Source organism: Miniopterus schreibersii (assembly GCF_964146895.1).
Source record: "Miniopterus schreibersii genome assembly, chromosome: 16".
Classification (NCBI taxonomy): Eukaryota; Metazoa; Chordata; class Mammalia; order Chiroptera; family Miniopteridae; genus Miniopterus; species Miniopterus schreibersii.
The window spans coordinates 13072539-13092547 of record NC_138116.1 but is presented as its reverse complement, the minus strand read 5'-3'; the positions used below and the strand labels follow the sequence as shown (position 1 = coordinate 13092547).

Sequence of the window (20009 nt, the reverse complement as noted above, 5' to 3'; positions counted from 1 at the left end):
AGGGTGAAACATGGCTTTCTGCCTGCAAACTGACAACAGCAGAGTATTTTTTCAGGAAAATATCTTTGATACTGTTTGGGTTGAAGACCCATGTCCCATTAGGACATATTTTTATTTTGGGGGATGTAGGCAAAACTCAAGCGATTTCCATTGCAAAATAACTGGAGCAGCCTCTAGGAAGGGCGAAGGGACCCCCTTTTTTTTAGCACACTTGGGCAGTTAGTGGGTAGCTAACATATTTGCTAACTTTTTACTTTTGTTTAAATTAATTATAGGACTTTGTATTGCTTGAGATTTTTTAATACCTTAAAGTTTTTTAATTTTACTGTGGAAAGAACACTTAACATGAAATCTATCTACCCTCTTAACAAAATTTTAAGTGTACAATATTGACTCTAGGTATAATGTTGTACAACAGATCTCTAGCACTTACTCCTTTTGCTTAACTGAAACATATACTTGACATTTAGTTACTCTGTGTTTCAGTATAATTTGACTGTGTTTTTTCCTAATACTGCTCTCAATATTTCAGAAAAAGAAGCAGATGACTAAACAGTTTATTTCTAATCTCAAGCTTTGCGTAGTGGAAGTATCGTAGCCAATGAGGTGTATCCGAGGCGCGATGATTGCTAATTGAAAACTATTTCTAATTTCAATGACTTTCTGCATCCTTCTTGCTAGGTAGGCTTCAGTCAAGGTATGTTATCTTCTTCTTGATCTTTTCAAGACTTCCAAGTTTTTTTCTGGGAAATGTAGTTGCAATTTATTTGGCATTCCTAGGTCTTGCTTACCAGAGGTTCCAGTTATTAGAGCTTCACTCGGAAGTTCCTGGTGTAAATATACCCTTTTCTTCTTAAACTACCTTCACTTGAATATTAGTAGAAGTAGAGATTTTCCTGACTTAAGCATAATAGGAAACCTATATATATGTGACATGTGTGTTTTTCTTTATCTTCTTAGCATTTAAAGGCTATGTCCTACTGTATGTGAATTTTTTTTGAGGGGAGGGAACATTTTTTTTAAAAAGTGGCTTGTAACCAGTTAGCAAATGGTTTTTAAAGGAAAAGTGAATGAGTTTCTTCAGTCATTTTCTTGTTGCAGGAGTAGTCTGGACGGCTGGTCTGTACAAAGAGAACATTTTATTATTACCCAGATTTTCAGGACTGATTCTGTTGTCTAAGATTCCATCAGCCCAGCTCTTTAGTGAGTTCCACCAGTATTTTACGTGGATTGATCCCGGAGCTCAGACTATATTGTTAAGTATTCCTTTTTCTTCTCCAGTTAGGCTCAGGGCTTAGAGCCTGAGGTGTGTGTGCCTGTCTTTTTTCCCATTCTGAAACCCTAGTTTATCACTCACTGCACTAGTAATGGAAACGCTCGTTACACTAAAACATCATCCTGAATGTCTTTATTTTGGACAAGTCATCGAATCATTGGACATTCAAGATTTCACTTAGCTTTGGGCATATTAAATTACTGAGAATAATCTGGAAACTGATAAGTTGTTTAGTCAGCCTATATATTTGATATTCTAAAATATAGCTATATTTATACAAACATATATAAAGTACATTTTCCCATAAACTCTGGCTGTGCATATGGCTGTACATATTATGACAGTTGTGGAGTTTAAAATTTTAACTTCAAATGATTTTCAGGAGAAATACACATTAACAAACATAGTTTATTTTTTAAAAACTTTATCTGTGATTCAAATAAGCATCAAATTGATGCAAGAGATGGAAGTATATTTTGTATGTTTCTATACATATGTAATGGGTGAGGACCTATTGGTGTTTATTTCCACCTATTTCTTAGATGGAAATCCATGCTTTAGTTGAGTTGTATTGTACCTTCTCTGCTATTTGCTCCTTGTGAACTTGGCCTTCTTTGTTATAATGTTTTAATTCAAGTACTTTTTTTTTATGTCTCACATCCAGAAGAGGTCGGCTGTGTTCTCCCCTGATAGCACATGTTTTAGTCATGACTGAGTTTAGGCTGCTTGGCACCTTCGATGTTTAGCTGTCAGTGGATGACCTCTGGACCTTCTTTTTATGAAGAAGGTTGTGAGGAAGTTCAGGAATCAGAAGCCTTCCATGTGACTAATCAGCAGCTGCTGCCATTTTTGAGAATTCTGATAATCTTTGACACCCAGAGATTAGACTCTTCTTTGGATCATACCGAGACACTCAAAAGTCACCCAACTTGTAGCATTTTTTAGCAGCAGGAGCACTAGGTTGTAGTTAGCAGGCCAGAAAGAGCTATAAATAAATAAAATCCTACAGTGCTTGCTTCCTTCATTCAGGGTAGTGTGCTGATAAGATGCAAGCATCTGGGAGAAGAGAAGATTCTCAGCAGGTTTAAGTGCTTACCAAAGTGCTTTCCTGTATCCATGGCTCAGCTGCTAGTCTCTGCTGTGTTATTTTGGCACTCTAGACTTGTAAGATTGGAGAGTCGAGTTTAAAACTCTCAATATATCATTAGAGTAGCCCAAGGTCCCTTCTTGTCAGAGAAGACTAGCTGATTCCAGGGGGAAGGAAAAGCAGAATCCAGGGCACCTGTAAATCCCTGTAGTTTTGTGCTGTGGGTTTGTAGCTAATTATACAGCAGGCAGCAGTAATATGCTGGAACTCTGTTGGAATACTTGTTTCAGAAAGCAAAATCTTCCAGCAGAGCCAAGAAGGGCTTTGAAGGGGCTGCAAATGAATGAATCCGTGATCATTTTATTATAAACTAAAGCTCTACATTGGAATCAGGGCATCTGAACTGCAAGGAGGTGGTGGGGGAGATGCCCATAGAAATGCATGATTCAGATGTGTTTTAAAACTCTTGATTTGGATTCTCCTGCAGAAATATAGTCACACAAGGAGACCACCACTGGTCACAGCCAGTCAGATTTCTCTATCTCCTATGATACTGCTGTTAGCAACTGCTAGTAGGTTATTCAGCCGACCTCTTCTGATTCTGCTTTGCTGCTTGATTTCAAAAGATTTGCCCTATATGGCTCTCAGTCACAGCTTGATGTAACCACTGCTTGTTTGCATGCATCCCCATCATTTTCATATAGGGTCTCCCCCCCCTTCAAGTTAGAAGGCGAAAGAATCAGGAGCATTTTTATATGATAAAATATTTATGTAGGACCAGCTAAAATCAAACAAAATGAAATTCAGCTGGAAGGGATGGCAGACGGCTCAGAGAACTTGTAACTGCCAGAGAAGTCAGTGTTCCTTAAATAAAGAGGGTTCAGCTAGCAGGCAGCAACTCTGACTTTGCATTCATATTGAAGCAGGCTCTCCAGCCATTCCAGGCAGACAGATCAATAAAATCAGAGGTGACTTAATGCCAAGAACTTCAGAATTCAAAGGATTTCTCTTGTCCTTCTTTAAATTTATTCTATATTGATGTGGAATGCTAGCCTCGGAAACTGAGATGAGAAATTGCCCGGTTTAGATTCTGGTTTATGACAGCCTATTGAACAGTATCCTTGGAAAGCGTCCCCTTTGGTTTCTCAGTTATCACACCTGTAAAATGGAGCTGTTCTATTGGAAGGAAAATGATTCCAATATTTATTAAAACATTGTGAATGAAGATTCATCATAAGTGCTTTGAATAGCCTAAACAGCAAATGTCTTATGAGAAGTGAATTTATATCCCATGTATTTGAAAACGCAGTTGATTGCCTTATCAGATATTGAGCAATTGAACTATTTTTGCTTGATGGGTATGCAGTGGAATGTGGTAGATTTTATTTTATTTTATTTTATTTTATTTTATTTTATTTTATTTTTATTTTTAGCTATATAAATGGAATATTTGACTCATATACAATCTCTTCCTTGATTGTTTATTTTTGTGCAGACCATGCATCTAGCTTTCTAGTGTATCACAATAGTGTACAGTATGCCATGCTGGTCATATTCTTAAATTGATCAGATAGCCCCTGATAGGGTAACAAAATCATTATGGACATGGCTAAGTATTTACCTGGCAATAGAGAATTTATCCTTTCTTCCCTTTAGCCCCACAGATTCTTATTGTACCAAAAGGGAAAAGCTGCCTCTAAACTTACCTCTTACATGATTGATTTGGTGCCATTTCTTTAAAAACTGGAGATGTTGGAAGTTTTTGTTCATACCCCATACTGTGTAGATGGTACACAATTTCTGTGACAAAGCAGCAGGGGGCTCCCTATGAGAGCTTGAGAATTGCTGATGGAGAAGGGCTGGCTTTTTGTTGGTGGCTTTTTTTCAATTCAGGCCCTTTTCTGCTGAAAACTTGGCCCTCATCCTGTGAAGACTCCCTAAGGGATTAGAGTGTAGCTGCAGAAGCAGCGAGACCATTTTATTACTGTAAGAAATTGGTTAACAGTTGAGAGAGATTATACTTGTTTCTGAATTCCAGAAACCTGGATAGATGGAGCCTGAGATTGCTTTGGTTGTAGGGTTCTTCTCTCTGAACTGAGTAAGGTTCATGGGAAGGGACTGTACAGGTGACTCCTTTCTTTAGAATCCTTTATATCTTAAATGGAAAACTTTCCTATATTTCTCATTAGCATCTACATTTGGTTCTCTTAGTTTCACTTCCCTCTGCTCCTGAACCTATGCATACATCATGTTTGTTGATAAGGGCCCAATGCATTACAACTAAGACTCTTTTGTAAAAGGAAACCCGTTCCCCTGAGTGAGAGGCTCAAAGAATCCACAGAGCAGAGGTGCAGGTTTTTGCTCTTGCTGCCTTAGGAATTCACTCTGTGATACAGGTTTGATGCAGAGAGCATTGCTACTCACAAATCACACAAGGTATACAGTTTGTGTGCAGTGATATGTCACAGCTTTTTATTTATATGGCCAGCTCAGTCTATTCTGTTCCTTTCACTGCCATGGAAAGTGCATCATTTTCCTCCCTCTCTCCTCCTTCCCACATATCATCAGCACCACCCACTATGTTCTGCCCATTAAGTCCTCTGTGTGCCAGAAAACCCCAACAATGATTAAACACTGATAAAAGAATGTTAGAAGGTTAAGATATCAACCAATCAACCCCTTTACAGTCCTCCTAAATTGTGGGCGGTAAGTATAACTTTGCCCTTTTAACATTGGAAATAAGGGTTTTTAATTTGTGTGTTTTTTTCAGTTGAAGAAATGACTGACATATTAAGAAACACAAAGAGTTAGTGGCAAAGACCAAAGAGAATGTAGGAGACTTGCTTTGCAGTTTCCATAATTACCCTAGTCTGTCTGTCATGATTTTGGCACATTCTTTATCAAGAAATTCGAGGGCTAGCTGAATTTAGGTAAGGCTTTATTCATAAAAGGCCTTCAGTTTTAAGCTTATAGCAGTTTTAAAAAGTCATTATTACTCTAAACTCATTTAATTTAAAAAGTTAATTTTTGCATATTATGCCACTCTAGCCATAGAATCATTTATAATTACATTCCTGCTTGATTTTCAGTTCCTTTAAGCTCCTGTACTACAAAGTAACCCTCCTTTCTAACATCAGTGCCGCCACCACCATCACCACCATCACCATCGTCACCATCATCACCACCCACCACCCACCACCCACCCCCCCCACCCCCACCCCCCACCCCCCACCCCCACCACCACTACCACTATCCCATCCAGGTCTATGGGAAGAGGAGCATGGTAGAAGAGAGAAAGGCAGCTTGGGAACCCACTGACTTTTCTTTGGAGGAGAGTTTGTAGGTTCATCACATATTAGTAAAATAGGAACAAGAAAGAAAATTCTTTAAGAATCTTGTCAAGAATTATATTTCATGTTGAAGCTCAATATACCATATCATATAACTTAATTTTTATGAGCCTGTGTTTTATCCCTACTCTGCATTATTTTTTGTAATAGAGCTATTAAAAAAATCCATGGTAAATATATTTCGACCCTTTCCATCAACGGCTGCTGTGGTGAGGTAGGTCAGGAGGCATGCCTCATTGGAGGCACCCTGGAGGTTGAAGGGTAATGAGCACTTAATTATGTCTGCTGAATGCCAGAGCTGCCAAATTGGAGCTCCTCACGACTGGTCTGTATCTGCTCTGTCAATTCTTTTATTATGGCTTTTACTAACCTATAAGTAACTAACTGTGGTTGTTTAATTACAGAGGGAACATCCCCACGCTAAACAGGTACCGTATGTTTAGTTTTTTATTTACAATTAAAAGCACCTTTTTTTGTAACTTAGAATAGTGAAATATGGGGAAAATAGCACTATACTGGACAAGCTAATACGTTATCTTCTGCCAGGGAGTCAGTCCTGAGCTCCCCTTTGGATGTGCTAAGTTATTCTTTCTACTTGGAAAACATGTCTTCAGCTTTTCTTCAGCTGTTCAAAAAGCAATATTTGAAAAGCTTCAGTATGGAAAAGCTCCTGTCTAGCTGTATATGATAGGGGAGTTGTCTACCTGATGTTCAGCTTTGCTGTAAACATTTTTTTTTTTTTTTGCTAAGTTATGTGTCTAGTTTTGGGCTTTCAGAGGAGAACCCCTTAAGGTTACTCCTATCCTGGTAAATTGTTCCTAATTTTTTTCAGTTTTGAGTTTCTCTTATTTGCTTCTCCTTTTAGAGGGATGCAAATGCAGAAATAGCTGATCTCATGTTTTATCAGTTTGTTAGCTTTTTTTTCTGAAGTGTTATGAAAGTCAAGTTCTATTTCAGACCTATAATAAGGTTCGCATTGGAAAAGTATATTTAAGTTTTGATGTGTATATCCCCGGGAAGAGGTTTTTCTAGGCCAATGTAACACAAGTGATATTTTAGTATTTTGAGTCCCTCCTGCTTCTGAGCCAAGCAAGGCAACACAATGCAAGTTTGAGAGGAAAGGAATTCTGATTGGAATTGAATCCACAAAATGCTAAAGCAATAATAAGTTGGTGGCGAGCTCTTTGTACATGATCAATTATACATTGAAATATTTATAGTCTTATGTTTATTTTGTTCCTCTCCCTTTAAATATTAAGTAATCAAAACTCGTTATAGCTTTTAGAGTCCAATTTGGATGCGGAGAGGAAAGGCAGTGCTTTTGTTTGGTCTTCTTGCCTAGCCTTGGAGAGTTGGCTTGGTTCATTCCTGCCTGCCTTTAGTTGTCCCGGCCCATGAACATAGTACTGGGGGAAACGGAATAGTGGATATTTCCCATGGGGTTCAGTTGACTGAAAATATACTTAACCCCATGTTTGCCACAAGCACAGCCTGTTAGCTTATATAGAGCGAATTCCCTTCAAGTGCTATCTGGAACCCTTTTATGTTTCCTGTCTAATACCAGGCAGGTAGAAAAGATATAATGCCTCACAAACTTGCTCCTTTAGTAAATATATTTGGTGATCCTAGAAAAGAGGATGATAGCATTTTGGAGTTCATACAACTCTGATCCCAGTTTCTAGTGAGCACCATGTGTAAGACTTGCTTGCTGTGTGTTTCATTTGTTTGTTTCATTCATGGTATCAATGGTTTCCTCTCCCACTCTGCCTTTCTATTTCCTAGTACTGTCAAAAGATGAAGTGCCTTCTTCATAGTCATGATTTGCCAAAAGAATAAAAATCTGGAGTGTCAGTCTCTCTGGTCTGTGTGAGCAGCACTTCCATCCTATAAAAAAATTCCATTGCCTTTTATAATTACAATTTGCAGTAGAGTACACAATATGTATCCAGATCTGAAGTCTGCATTGCTGGCTCTCTTCCCCCTGCACCGCTGCAGGTGGTGTACTTAAGGAGATTTTGGAGCAGCTCCCCAAAGTTCAGGTGCCATTGCCTTACTCTGAACTTGCTTCCGATCAGTGTGCTGGTAACACATCAGGCAAGTCCTAGAGGCATCCTTCAGCTTGGTCCTTCCTAACAGTCTGCCCTGATTGACTGGGCATTTGGAAACACTTTACAGTATTACTTATCAGAACATACTGCTGAGGTGCATCAAGGAATATACTGCTTCATTATGTTTTTAGATTGAACAAATCAGTTCAGTTCTCTTCGAGCATCTCCATTTAGCACCTGTTTGTCATGCTTACACATACTGTGAGACCCATGCTCTGCCCTTTCGTATCCTGCTGGGATTTCTTAAGGGCTTTTGGTATAGAAATGTTTAACTATAAAATGGAAATTTTGCAATTTAGGGTTGAAAATGTCTCTCTTTCAAAAAGGGAGGAGCTATAATCCTTATAACTGCTATCTCTATCAGCCCATTAGAGAAAAAAGTATCTACCTCATAAGTTCCTTTTATAGGCTGTGACTTGTTTCTGTATGGTAAATAATGTTTTTTATAATGATTGACTAAACCATTCCAAATGACTTAGAGTTGTTGTTGTACATGCATATATCTATCTGTGAATACTTAATCTATTACTGTTCCTAGAGAAAAATGCCTTAAGTGTTGCCTAGTTACAACTCACTTGGCTTGCTAGGGAAGGGGAAGATGCAGGATGGTTTTTAACCCTTATGTGCTGTTTACTCATTAGACACACCATGATGTCATTGTGTTAAAACTGCCATGAAATTCCTGATAGTCCTTAGATTTTTATTTGGAAAAATTTTGGAGTGGTAAAAATATAGCATGTGTGTATAAGTGGGATTGGGGTAGAATTAAATGAAAGGATTAATGGGTATATAGCAAGACAGCTTTATCCATAGTGGGTAAAAACCAAATCTGCTCTGCAACCTGACCCTATTTCACAGTTTCCTCCTAGCTCCTTTTCCCTATTGTTACTCTCCCAGTCCTTGCTCCTACCCTCCTTGTCTAACTCACTTGATTGAATTACCGTTTAGAATGTCCTTCTCCTCCAACCTCAACCACTATGGCATGACTCATGTAGCTAGTGTCAGCGATGTGCTGCTGGACAACTCATTCACTCCACCATGTCAGCGGATGGGCGGAATGGTCTCTTTTCGGACTTTTGAAGATTTTGTCAGGTAAGACTGGAACTGTGCCTATACAAGGGGAGTGATAGGCATCTGTGTTTTGGGGTCTCAGATTTCTGCCAAATGAATAAAGATCCCCAGAAGAGCCATGAGCCAGCTAAGGAGATATAGCCCTTGCTGTATATGCCCTCAGAGAGGTATATGTCCTTCCATTTCTACCTCTCACTCAGACTGTACAAGCCTCTGGTTGTTATATGAGCCTGGTCAGAAAAAAAGAAACAAACAAAAACCATCTTTTCCTGAGGAGCTAACAGAAGAAGCTGTCTGCTCTGTGATGAGTGAAATGTCAGGAGAAATTAAACACAACACTAGAGTGAGCCCCACCAGAGACGATACATCTTTTGATTAAATGCATTCAGCATCTATCTCTTGATGTATACTGATGCATTACCCTAGGGGGAGGGGTAATTACATTGGACTGTCACTGCTCCAGTCCCAGGCTCTTTCTGTTACTTTAAGACTGATGATGACAGCAGTGCTCATATCTTACATATGAAAAAGACAAAACAAAAAAGCTTTAGATCACTCTTTTTTAGAAAGAAAAAATATATATGGTTTATTAAAGTTGAAACAATCCATCCTCCTAATTTCTGCCACTTGGTGAAATTTTGCATATCATCTCTAGCCACTGGCAATTCCATTCAGTCAACTACGAAGCACAGGCTAGGGTGGATTATTCTTTTAGACTGAGCTGGCAATGGCAGCGTTCGTTTTCTGCCACTTGGATTTTCTGCCACTTGGGATTTCATGATGGGTGTTTTTCTCTGGCATTTTTCAGGATCTTTGATGAAGTGATGGGCTGCTTCTGTGATTCCCCACCCCAAAGCCCCACATTCCCTGAGGCAGGTCACACGTCTCTATATGATGAAGACAAGGTATACTGTCCCGTTTGGGAGACTGCTTTGCTCCTTCAGATACACGACTTGTACTGCGTGCATACTATCTTTCTGATTTTGGAATGTTATAGGAAAGAATTCATCTTTTTACCCTACTTTATTTTATTTTATTTTATATGCCTCATCAAAGTATTTTTGGAAACTGGTAGGATATAAATCCTAACCTAAAAAAGAAAAACCCACACAAAAAAAGTATTAATCCTGGAATCGCTACTGTGGAATAGGCTCAGCTATATCCATTGTAGCTGCCTCTGGGTCTCTGAATGTTTTTTCAAAGACTTCAGCTTTGGTTGCTTCAGTTTGTACCTAGTGATGGTTTGTGTGTTTGCGCAGTGGTGCTGTTATAGTCTTCAGGGAATGGTAGACTTTAGATAGCAGGGAAAAGACACATTTTGTTTAAAACTTTGTCCTTTTATTAAATCCCTTCTTTTCTCAGTAAACAAATTGTTATTTTTTTCCCCTACCAGGTGTTTTTTTCATGGTTTGACGCTTCCACTGTGTGATAATTTGTTAGGAAATATATTATGTGGGAATATGTTCAGGTGGCTTCTTTCACTCATTTTTCTTCACCTCTGTAAAGAGATGTGGCAATTGGTTTCATTCCCGTTTTATTGGTGAAAAAGTTGAGACATAGTGGTCTTCAAGTTCATGTCAAGTCAAGGTTTGGGGCCACCTCTAGCTAATACCTTTGCTGCCTTATCTTTTAAAAATTGGATGTTTTACTTTACTCTCCATTGTGGGTGTTGGGTAGTGGTTTCAATTTACTTGTTCATATTAGTGGGCAAGTCAGAATGTCCTCTGGGCATATCTCTTTTTCAGGTATTCTACCAAGTCTTCTGTGCCTCTATATTCACCAGCCTCCTAATTCCTTTGTCTTGTGTTCTTGGGTTACAGGTCCCCAGGGACGAACCCATTCACATTCTGAATGTGGCTATCAAGACTGACTCTGATACTGAGGATGACAGGCTGGCAGCGATGTTCAGGGAGTTTACCCAGCAAAACGTAAGCCCTCATCTGGGTGGAAACTGGTGACTGCTCCTTTCCTGCTGGCTTGGTATCATACCCATCTTTTTATCAGTCGCTACTTGTAAGGCCTATCACTGATGATGGCTGTGTCCTTCACATACTTCTGCCTGTAGGGGTAAAATTCCAAAGTGACTTAATAGTCACTTAATATAATGAATATCTTTTCATGTCAAGAAATATAGACCTCAAATATTTGAAATGTTTTAAGGAAGGGAAGTGTTGTCCTAAATCTTTCTCAGAGCTCCAGTCTTGAACTTTCAGTCACCTACTGAATATTTTCCTTTGGTGGTTTACTTCCACATGCTGAAATAATCTGAAATTTTCTTCCCAGATTTTGCGGCACTAAGTGCCCTTGTTTGATTGTTTTGACCTCAACTGTAGGCTTTTTATTACCCTCAGATCTTAGTGCTATATGCCATCACATGTTGATTTAAAGAAGCAGTTTCTTCATCTTCATGACATAAATTTATAACATTAATTGGCAATAAGAAATTACCTTTTTCCTTTACTGAACTTGTAAACTGAGGCACAGAGAAATTGATTATCTTTGCCTGTGGCTGTTCAGAAGGGTAAGGGTAGACTGTGCCAACGTTCCAAGTCTAGAGAAGCTGTTCACTGCATCTGGTACTGTGCCTATCCAGAAATATTTGGAATTTTCACCTTGTTTTGAAAAGAATGTAAAAATAAAAAGAAGGGAAAGCAATTAAAAAAAAAGTTGAAATGATAACTTCATGATCATGTTCCTAGCAGTTTAGAAAAAGTTGCCTTTTTTAAAAGCACACATTAAACTATCAAATAGGTTGATCCAAATTGTCCATATAATCTTCTAGTCCCAGCATGTCTTTTTTTCTCTCATAGAAATTAGGATCATATATTTGTAAATGACTTGTGGAGGAGATTGAAGCAGTCAGTGTAAATGGAGTTTCTCCAGGTGCTGACGCCTAATCGCTGGGTAATAGCTGTGGACTTGCTGTGAGACCCGCATTATTACAATGTAATCAGAATCCTGTTGCTCTGCTGTTATTGTCAGCCACTTGTGGAATTTTAAAAGCAATAACAATTTTGACTTTAAATCATGGCATTATTAAAGTTATTTTCTTCCCTTGCCTGAACATAGCATAGCTATTGATGCTTGTCTTTGAAGGACTTGGCTGTGGTGGAATTCTTTGTTGGTGGTATCAGAAGAAATGCTTTTGTTCCTTGGCATACTGAGAGATTGAGAACCACCACCAACCCCTCCCTCCCTCCCTCCCTCCCTCCCTCCCTTCCTCCCTCCCTCCCTCCCTCTTTCCCTCCCTCCTTTCTCTCTCTTTTTCTTATTGTAGTATCAGTACTTGGTTATTTACAATATGATGCCAGTACAGATCATTTTTAAAATATGATTAAACCAAAATTTATTTATATTTGACCAAGGAATTTATTATTAGGAAATTTATTTTTCCAGTTATATTTTGCTTATGTTGTTAATTCATTTTATTACTAAGCAAATGCCATAGCAGAAATGGGTGCTTATTTATAAGGGGATGCCAATTCATGAAAGCCAAGAATTGGCTTATGAACATATCTCTTGGTTAGAATTACAGCAGGGAATGTGATAAAACTAAAGCCTGGATATAGGTTGTGAAAGTCCATGTATTTTTTCAATTGTATTACTCATGTATTTTCCCAGGTCATTCATCTGGTGAGATTGCTTTTCTGCTTGTTGCTGTGTAGTCCCTCTTTGTTAGGGCCCTTTAAGATCATGCTGTTTACTTAGCTCATTAAACTATTGCTTTGTCTCTGCCTTTTGAGATAAATGAGCAGTGCAAGATAAAAGAAAGCTTAAATCCAAAGGCCCAAAACTCATATAAGAGACTGTCTTGAAATTACTGGTCTCTTTTGCCTATGCCAAGTGGAAATATGAATAATCACTAAATTTAAAAGTCTATTAAAAATTGCTAAGAGAATATTTTAAAAATTACCTTTGCATAAAGTAGGGGGTGACATGTTTCAAAAGAAATGAAAGGGTCAGGATTTGTTAGGTTGAGTTCTAGGACTACTGTATATGATGGTAGGTGCTGTCTGTAATCTAAACAACAGTTTAGGACCTACATTTTCCATTTTGTGAAAATTTCTTCTTTTCCTTCTGGCCTGAGTAACCTGATTTCATTTAGCTTCTGTTGTAGTTTTAATCTTCACATCTGAACATGTTCACCAAATGTGATTTCTATAAGCAGAAATTGTGTTAAGGTCTACTGTGATGTGAATCGGACCTTAGAGAATTTAGGTGACTTCACTTGACCCTTTTTCCTGCACAAAGTTCTCTCTCAGTTTTGTCCAGATCAATATAAAAAGTATCCCACAAGACTTAGTCCTAGGAGGCAGATTGAGATTTGTTTATTTGCAAGTTTGAAGGTACTAGCCAAGACATAGACAACCCAAAAAGGTACTTAGCCCAATTAGAGCCTGTCAAGGACTGAATGGGTAAGATTTAAGATAAATGGAGATCTTATTTATCTTGTTTTACATGTTTCTCCATAGAAAGCTACTCTGGTTGAGCATGGAATTCGCCGCCTTACTTTCCTGGTTGCACAAAAGGTATTGGCAATATGTGAATTATACCTCACTAACATTTCTTATGCTGCTGCTAGAATAAAAAAAAAAAGGAATTATAATCATACACTTATTTGTAGAATTTATGCAGAGAAAAAACTATTTTCTATAAGTTTAAGAAAAACATTTAACTCATCACCTTTTACTCGATTCAATTTTAAATTTATTCTTCCCTTTGTGTCTTTCATTTGAAAGGATTTCAGGAAACAGATCAGCTGTGAGGTGGATCAGAGATTTCATGTAAGTAAAGGGAACAATAAATGAAATATTATTTACTGTTTTATCAGTTTACCACTGATTATTTAAACATAGAGTACGTGTGAGTTATTTAGAAGGGCTGGACTAATGTCTGGTCCCTCTTCTTTTAGAAAGTATTATACTGACTATTCAATTCTTCTGTAGTTTTTTTTTCCTTTTTTTACCCTATAACATCCTCAGTATATCTCTGAGAAATAATTAAGAATGAGCATATGCATATATCCAGATGAGTAAGGTAGAAGCAGGAGCTAACTAGTAACTTCTACCCACACAGTGAGTCAGTAGTCAAGAACTGCCAATTGCATTTTGGGGTCTTGGCTTTTACCAAAGATGGATTCAAGTTCTATTATTAAGAGCGCTCAATTATGAAAAACAATAATTTATTATTAAAATGCCTTAACAGAGCCCAAGTTGGTACTTTTGTCTTATGTTAATTTTAGGAGCAAGAAATAAATAAAAATTGAGCATTAAGTTGTTTGTTCTCCCATTTAACTGAATTAACTGTTAATATTTGTGAGATTAAAAATTTTATTGAAAAGATAAGTTAGTTAATAGCCTGGTATCTGAACTATAGAATACCCATATGATCATACCCAGTTTGATGATAACACTAAGGCCAAAAATCTCGTTTGCAATCTAGATCTCATTCTCTAAAATGGCTGATCGTATTAAAAATATTTATTTATAGGTTGATTCTAATGGAGCTAAGATTCCAAAGGATATTAGGAAGTTTTAATTTTCCTGATAAGAATTTTATTTTGTTTTGTTTTAGCAATTAAGATAATTAAGTTAGTTTTCAAGCCTTGTCATTTGCAATAATGAAGATAACATTAGGGATTCTGGAAAGGACTTTCTAAACCCAAGTACCTATGCGGGGTTGCTTTTATTGCCCTTTTGTTTATTAGGTCTTTAGCACTTGGCATTTTGTTTTCCTTCTTACAGTTCACCTTGTTGGTCTAGTCCAGCAATTTTTAACCTTTTTCATCTCATCGCACACAAACTAATTAAAATTCTGCAGCACACCAAAAAAATATATTTTTTGCTGAGATGACCAAAAAAATAGGTATAATTTTATACTCACACCAGATGGCTATTGTTGTGTTGGCTGTTGTCATTTTTTTATTTGACAATCTAAGGGAAAAGAGGTCAGTTACCCTGACTAAATAGTCAGGTATTGCGTGTTTTAAAAATTCTTATGGCACATAGGCTGAAAATCATTGGTCTAGTCTATAGAGAAACAAGAGCCTACCCTACAAACTAAAGAGCTAAGATTTCCTGAAATGCGTTAGGAAATGTTGTGAACTGCATAACTCCCCTGTGTTATTGATGTCAGGAAACCAGACACCAGAGTGTAGATATAGATCAGTCAATAACTTCAGATAGGAAACTGGAGGCAGTGAAGAAGTATGAGGAGCTTAAAGAGAACCCTGGGGCTTTAGGGAGAAAAATCCAGAACTTAGAGAATAAAATTGATACTTGGGGATAGAATATGAGACCCATGAATAAATACTAGGGCTGGAGGATGCTGATCAGAGCTAAGACAGACATGCCACAGCCAGGCCCTGGATTTGGGAAGAGTATTGGGCTAGGTTTAAGTGTTAGCATGACTTTTCTTTTTTCACTGACTTTGGGATACTATAATTTTCTGGGGAATAATATTGAATTTGAAAAATTGTTTTCCTTTTTCCTGATGGTTCAGATAGAGTCTTCATGTCTATAGCACATGAACTGGTTTCTCATAATAAACATTCCATGATAAATTAACACTCCACCAAAAATTTTAAAAGCCAAAGCAATTACTTCTCATGGGCATTTTTTTGTATGTGCATACATACCAAAAAAACCCCCTGTCTTACCTCTGAATCTATGTCATGTCCTAGAGTCTATCTATAGCTTTAAAACATTTTTTTTTCTCCCTGTTATTCTAATATTTCTGGATTTAGGTTGAATAGGGACATGTATAGGCAAAATCTGCTAGGAAATGAGCCCGGCAGTGGGTCTTTCCTGGGAATCATGGTCCAGTTCCTATTTATAGTGACATCAAGTGGGAAATCAGTTACATTATCGAGTGATGTGATTTGTCATGAGTGTAGGAAAGGTTGCTTTAGGACTTAGAGAAATTAAGATTTAGGTATAGACTGAATTTTCTTTGAAGAATTGAAAGGCAGAGGAGTTGGGTTATTTTTATGTTAGGCCTCTTAGAAATGATTAGTGGTTACACAGGGGGCAAGGGCAACTATTACTGAATTCCATCCAGGATCTACTGTAGCCAGGATGACTTGGCAGGAGCTGTACAAATCCGGGGCTCGCTGCCATGGTACTTCTGTAAGTTCCTCTGCTGGTGGTAGCTTGCCATTCATGAAGGGTGCTTAGCCTCTGTCATGTCATCTGATGTGCCCTTGCCCCATAGTTAGTGTAGTGTGAAAAAGAGGAAGCTTTCCCTGAGTGTTAGAGATGAATCTCTTGATCTCTCTGGCTTCTTGGTAATCCACTGTGATGTATGCAGTCTCCCTGTTCTACACTGTGAAATCCTTATATTATTGAATAGAAAAGAGAATGCAGGGGCAAGGAGAGGAGGAAGGTTACCAAGTTTGATTCAAGAACAACATTGGCTGGTGTGGGATGAAGCAGCTGTGCTGTTGCCTGGTCGTCTCTCAGACTGCTTCAGAACCAGAACGAGGCGAATGAGGGCCAGAGTAGAGGTTCCGAGAGGGGTCTATTGTTAGGTGTTTATTCAGATGCCAGTGAAGGCTATAAGCATTTCAAAGCTTCGTTGTTTAATCTCACAGTCCCACTGGAATGCCTGCTGCTTCCTTAGTCTCTTTACATGGAGCCTGTTCTGAGCTGGCAGTATTTGTCAGCATTAAGGACACTTGGTGTCGAGTCTGTTTCAGAACCATCTAATTAAATCAAGTACCTATAATGGGATTTGAATAACTGCTTAACATTAAGATATAAACAGAAAGTTTGAGGAAAAATGAGCCTATTCTTGTAAATATCTTCATATTAAAAAATATATATTGAAGCCTTAAAAGCAAAAGAACAGGCTTTGAATTTCTGCAGCTATGAAAGCTGCATGCAGTACTCTAGTTTCATGTAGTATTAAGTCTCTGTTAGTTTCACTCACATTTCAGGTTCCAAAAAGTGTAGCTGAAGGGGCTATTTAATTGGAATATAAGTATTACACTTTTCGAAGTTTCCATACTTTTTTTCAGCCAAGTGTTTTCAAGGATACTAAAATGTATATTTTCAGGATTTCTTCTTATCCTTTGCCACCTAAGCAGAAGCATTAGGTCCAAAAACTGTGATGAGATTCTAAATAAGTTTCCTTTTGATTCTTGTTTGTGAGATTTCATGAGATTTTAAAAATTTTACTCTAAATCACTTAGGAGATAGTTATACTTTTACTGATTTTATGTGAATGACTCCCACTTTAAATTTAAATGTTTTGGAAGGAAGAGCCCACTATCGAAACCAGTTATCATGGTTAGTAGTTCATTTCTTTAAAAACAATTTGATATGTCAACTATATCTCAATAAAGCTGAAAAAAATTAGTCGTTTTGTTTGCTAGTGGATCAACTATTAGTTTTTCAGAAGGTTTGGTTTGGGTTTTTGTTTTAATTACAGTCTATATAATTAGTTCTCAGCATGTTGAGGTAAAAGAGAATTGCACCAGCAAGCTTTCAATTTCTTCATCTCATTAGGTTTTTAACACGATTATTAGTATCATAATCAGCTATGATGTTTTGTGTTGCAGGTTTTCACATTCCCTGATTTGCAGGGTGTCTTGATTGGCTAATTTAGGCAAATTATTTTGATTGTCTTGATGATGGTTGGCTGATTAGAACACAGCAGGAGTATAATTTCTTCCTGAGAAATGTTGCATTCTTTTGTTTTTTGGTACCAGAACTCTAACAGGGTTTTTCTTTGTGTACATTCAATTATGATATTTGCCCATAACACTGGTAGAATGCCTGGAAAGCAATTACATTAGTGATAGAATAAGCATGAATGCAGTTAGTGGAAAAATTGGCAATATGAGGATGAACTACGATGAAGGAATTTCCTGAAACTGTAGGATCAGACTTTTGGACTTGTTATTTTCTGTCCTTCTGTGATTTATTTATTTATTTTTGTGTCCCAAAAGAGGTGACTCTGTATAAAAGCCCTCAGACTTGAAGAATTGCTCATTAACCCTGTCTTCCCATTGCACAGAAGTTTTTACCATCTCCTGTTCTGAATGCTTCATGCTTAAATTGTGGACTTTACTGGAGAGCTAAAAGTTTACTCAGAAGTTAAAAAAAGTTTGGTGATATCATCTCATGACACCTTTTCTTAGCTAACTCTCATGAAAGTGGTTTTTCTGATTGGTGGTCTATTCCCACCTCTGCCAAGGATTAGTCAGGCTCTTCCATTATTTGTAATAAAGGCATTTCTGTTCACATTGTTTGCTTTTCATGCCTTTCAGTTACTGCACATTTTCTTAGTTGGTTTAAGTGGTGAAGAAAGTGATTTTTTTGGTTACCATTGTTTTGTTTTTGAAGAAAAATGATATTGGTCCTACAGTTGTACACACTTGAATAAATGATGTACTAAATAAATATTTTAATTAATTAATCAATCATTAAGGCAGAATAGAAGAGTGTGTGCTTAAAAGATTGTATTTTCACTTTCCTTGATTTTTCTTTCAGAAAATTTCATGAAAGGATTTTGTTCCCCTTCCTTTTTTGACTTGTGTTACCTTAGTTAATGCTCTGAAAACCAATAAAACAAAAATGAGACTATAAAGCCCTGAGCATGAAACCTACTGACAACGCAGGTGAACATCCTGCCTTACCTTGAAGTTATCTCCATGTTCTTTACTGTCATTCGGGGGAATTAGAGAATTATTTAGAATGAAAACACCGTCAGTAAAAGATCATTGCTGTGTAACATCCACTTTCAAAAGGCTTTTAAAGATCCAAGCCTGGACAGGGGGTTTCCTGGGCTTGCTAAACAAGCTCCAAGAAGCCTGTTAAATGCAGTTTTACAATTAAAATGCAAGGAAAATGTAAGAAGATTTATTAACTGTACAAGCTATAGTTAAATGAGGGTGAGGTGTAGTACCTGTGGAAAGTATTCAAGAAATCCTCAGTAAATTCAAAAACCACAAGGTTTCAGCATGAGTTATGCTTTGTTTTTTTTGTTTTTTTTAATTTTTAAAATACGTCTTAATTTCTGTTTGTTGTCTCATCAAAGAGAAGTCCTCTGAGGAATCTGGATTATAACAAGAATGGAAAGGTAATTCCCTACACTTGAGAAGTAGAGTGGTAGAGATGAAAGGGCATAAAGAGTCCCAAGTTCATTATTCCAGGTTTCTGATCCTGGGCATATCACTTGGTCGTGGCTTCCTCAGCTGTAAAATCGGATACCTACCTCAAGAGGTCGTTGAGAGCATTCGAGGGGACAGCACATGAGAGCACCTGCCACCTAGAAGGCTTTCATTTCAGTTCATGTTTCCTTCATGGTTCCTAAAGCTCATTGAGGGACATTTATGCAGCTAGTCCTGGTCTCTCTGCTGTGTACCGATGAGTGTTTGATTATATTGCATTCATAATGAAGAAGATGCCTAATGAAACCTCCTATAGAGGCAAATAGTAATGATTTGATTCCAACACCGCCAGGAGAGCTTCCCATCCGAGAAACAGGGGTATTTGGTGTTAATAAGTTAAATTTCAGAAACTAATGGACTCTGCTAATTGAATTCATCTTTGTTAATTAATAAGGTTCTAGTAAATTGGTTGCTTTCTTTCGTAATGCCCTGCAAAAGAGCAGTAAGACCAAATGATTCTAAGTTCACTGGTTCCACCCCATTCTTTCCTATACATATAGTGGTAGTGACCAAAGTAACATCTTGTACTTTTCTTTGTCTTGAAGAGTTATTATTTAAACCCTTGAAATTATTGACTTGAGAGTGAATGAGGAAAACACACAGATTGGGGATTCTGTGCTTTCTGGCTAGTTTACATTTTAAGACTTTCTTAAGGGGAAACTTGGGAAATCAGTCCAGTAACTACCATTGCATTGCTGAAGTTTAGGGGTATATTGGTTTTATTTGCCAGGTTGTGCCAAGAGCAACACCCAGGAAGATTTTTTTTTTCCTTGGGAGATGAAAAAATACTCCCCCCCCCCCCCAGGAGAGGGTAGCTATTAAAGTTAGGTTAAGAGTATGGTGATTCTCAAATTGGAAGTGGGGTCAAAGCGATGGTTACCCAGAGGAGCAGTCATGTTCCCTGGGCTAAACTTCGGTAAGGAGCATGTTTTCTAGGAAACTG

General features: G+C 37.6%; 1 protein-coding gene across 12 annotated transcripts in view; it reads left to right on the top strand.

Moving 5' to 3' along the window:
• Positions 1–20009, top strand: part of ACACA (acetyl-CoA carboxylase alpha) — a 219896-nt gene that overhangs the window by 107556 nt on the left and 92331 nt on the right. For 8 of the 12 annotated variants that reach the window (XM_081161546.1, XM_081161544.1, XM_081161535.1 and 5 more), the window contains 7 exons: positions 6118–6141; positions 8770–8913; positions 9701–9797; positions 10713–10820; positions 13365–13421; positions 13632–13676; positions 18934–18975. In XM_081161546.1, coding sequence (XP_081017672.1) covers positions 6118–6141; positions 8770–8913; positions 9701–9797; positions 10713–10820; positions 13365–13421; positions 13632–13676; positions 18934–18975 — 517 coding nt within the window. The remainder of the gene's footprint in view (positions 1–6117; positions 6142–8769; positions 8914–9700; positions 9798–10712; positions 10821–13364; positions 13422–13631; positions 13677–18933; positions 18976–20009) is intronic. The other 4 variants (XM_081161538.1, XM_081161542.1, XM_081161541.1 and 1 more) reach the window with 3 other exon arrangements.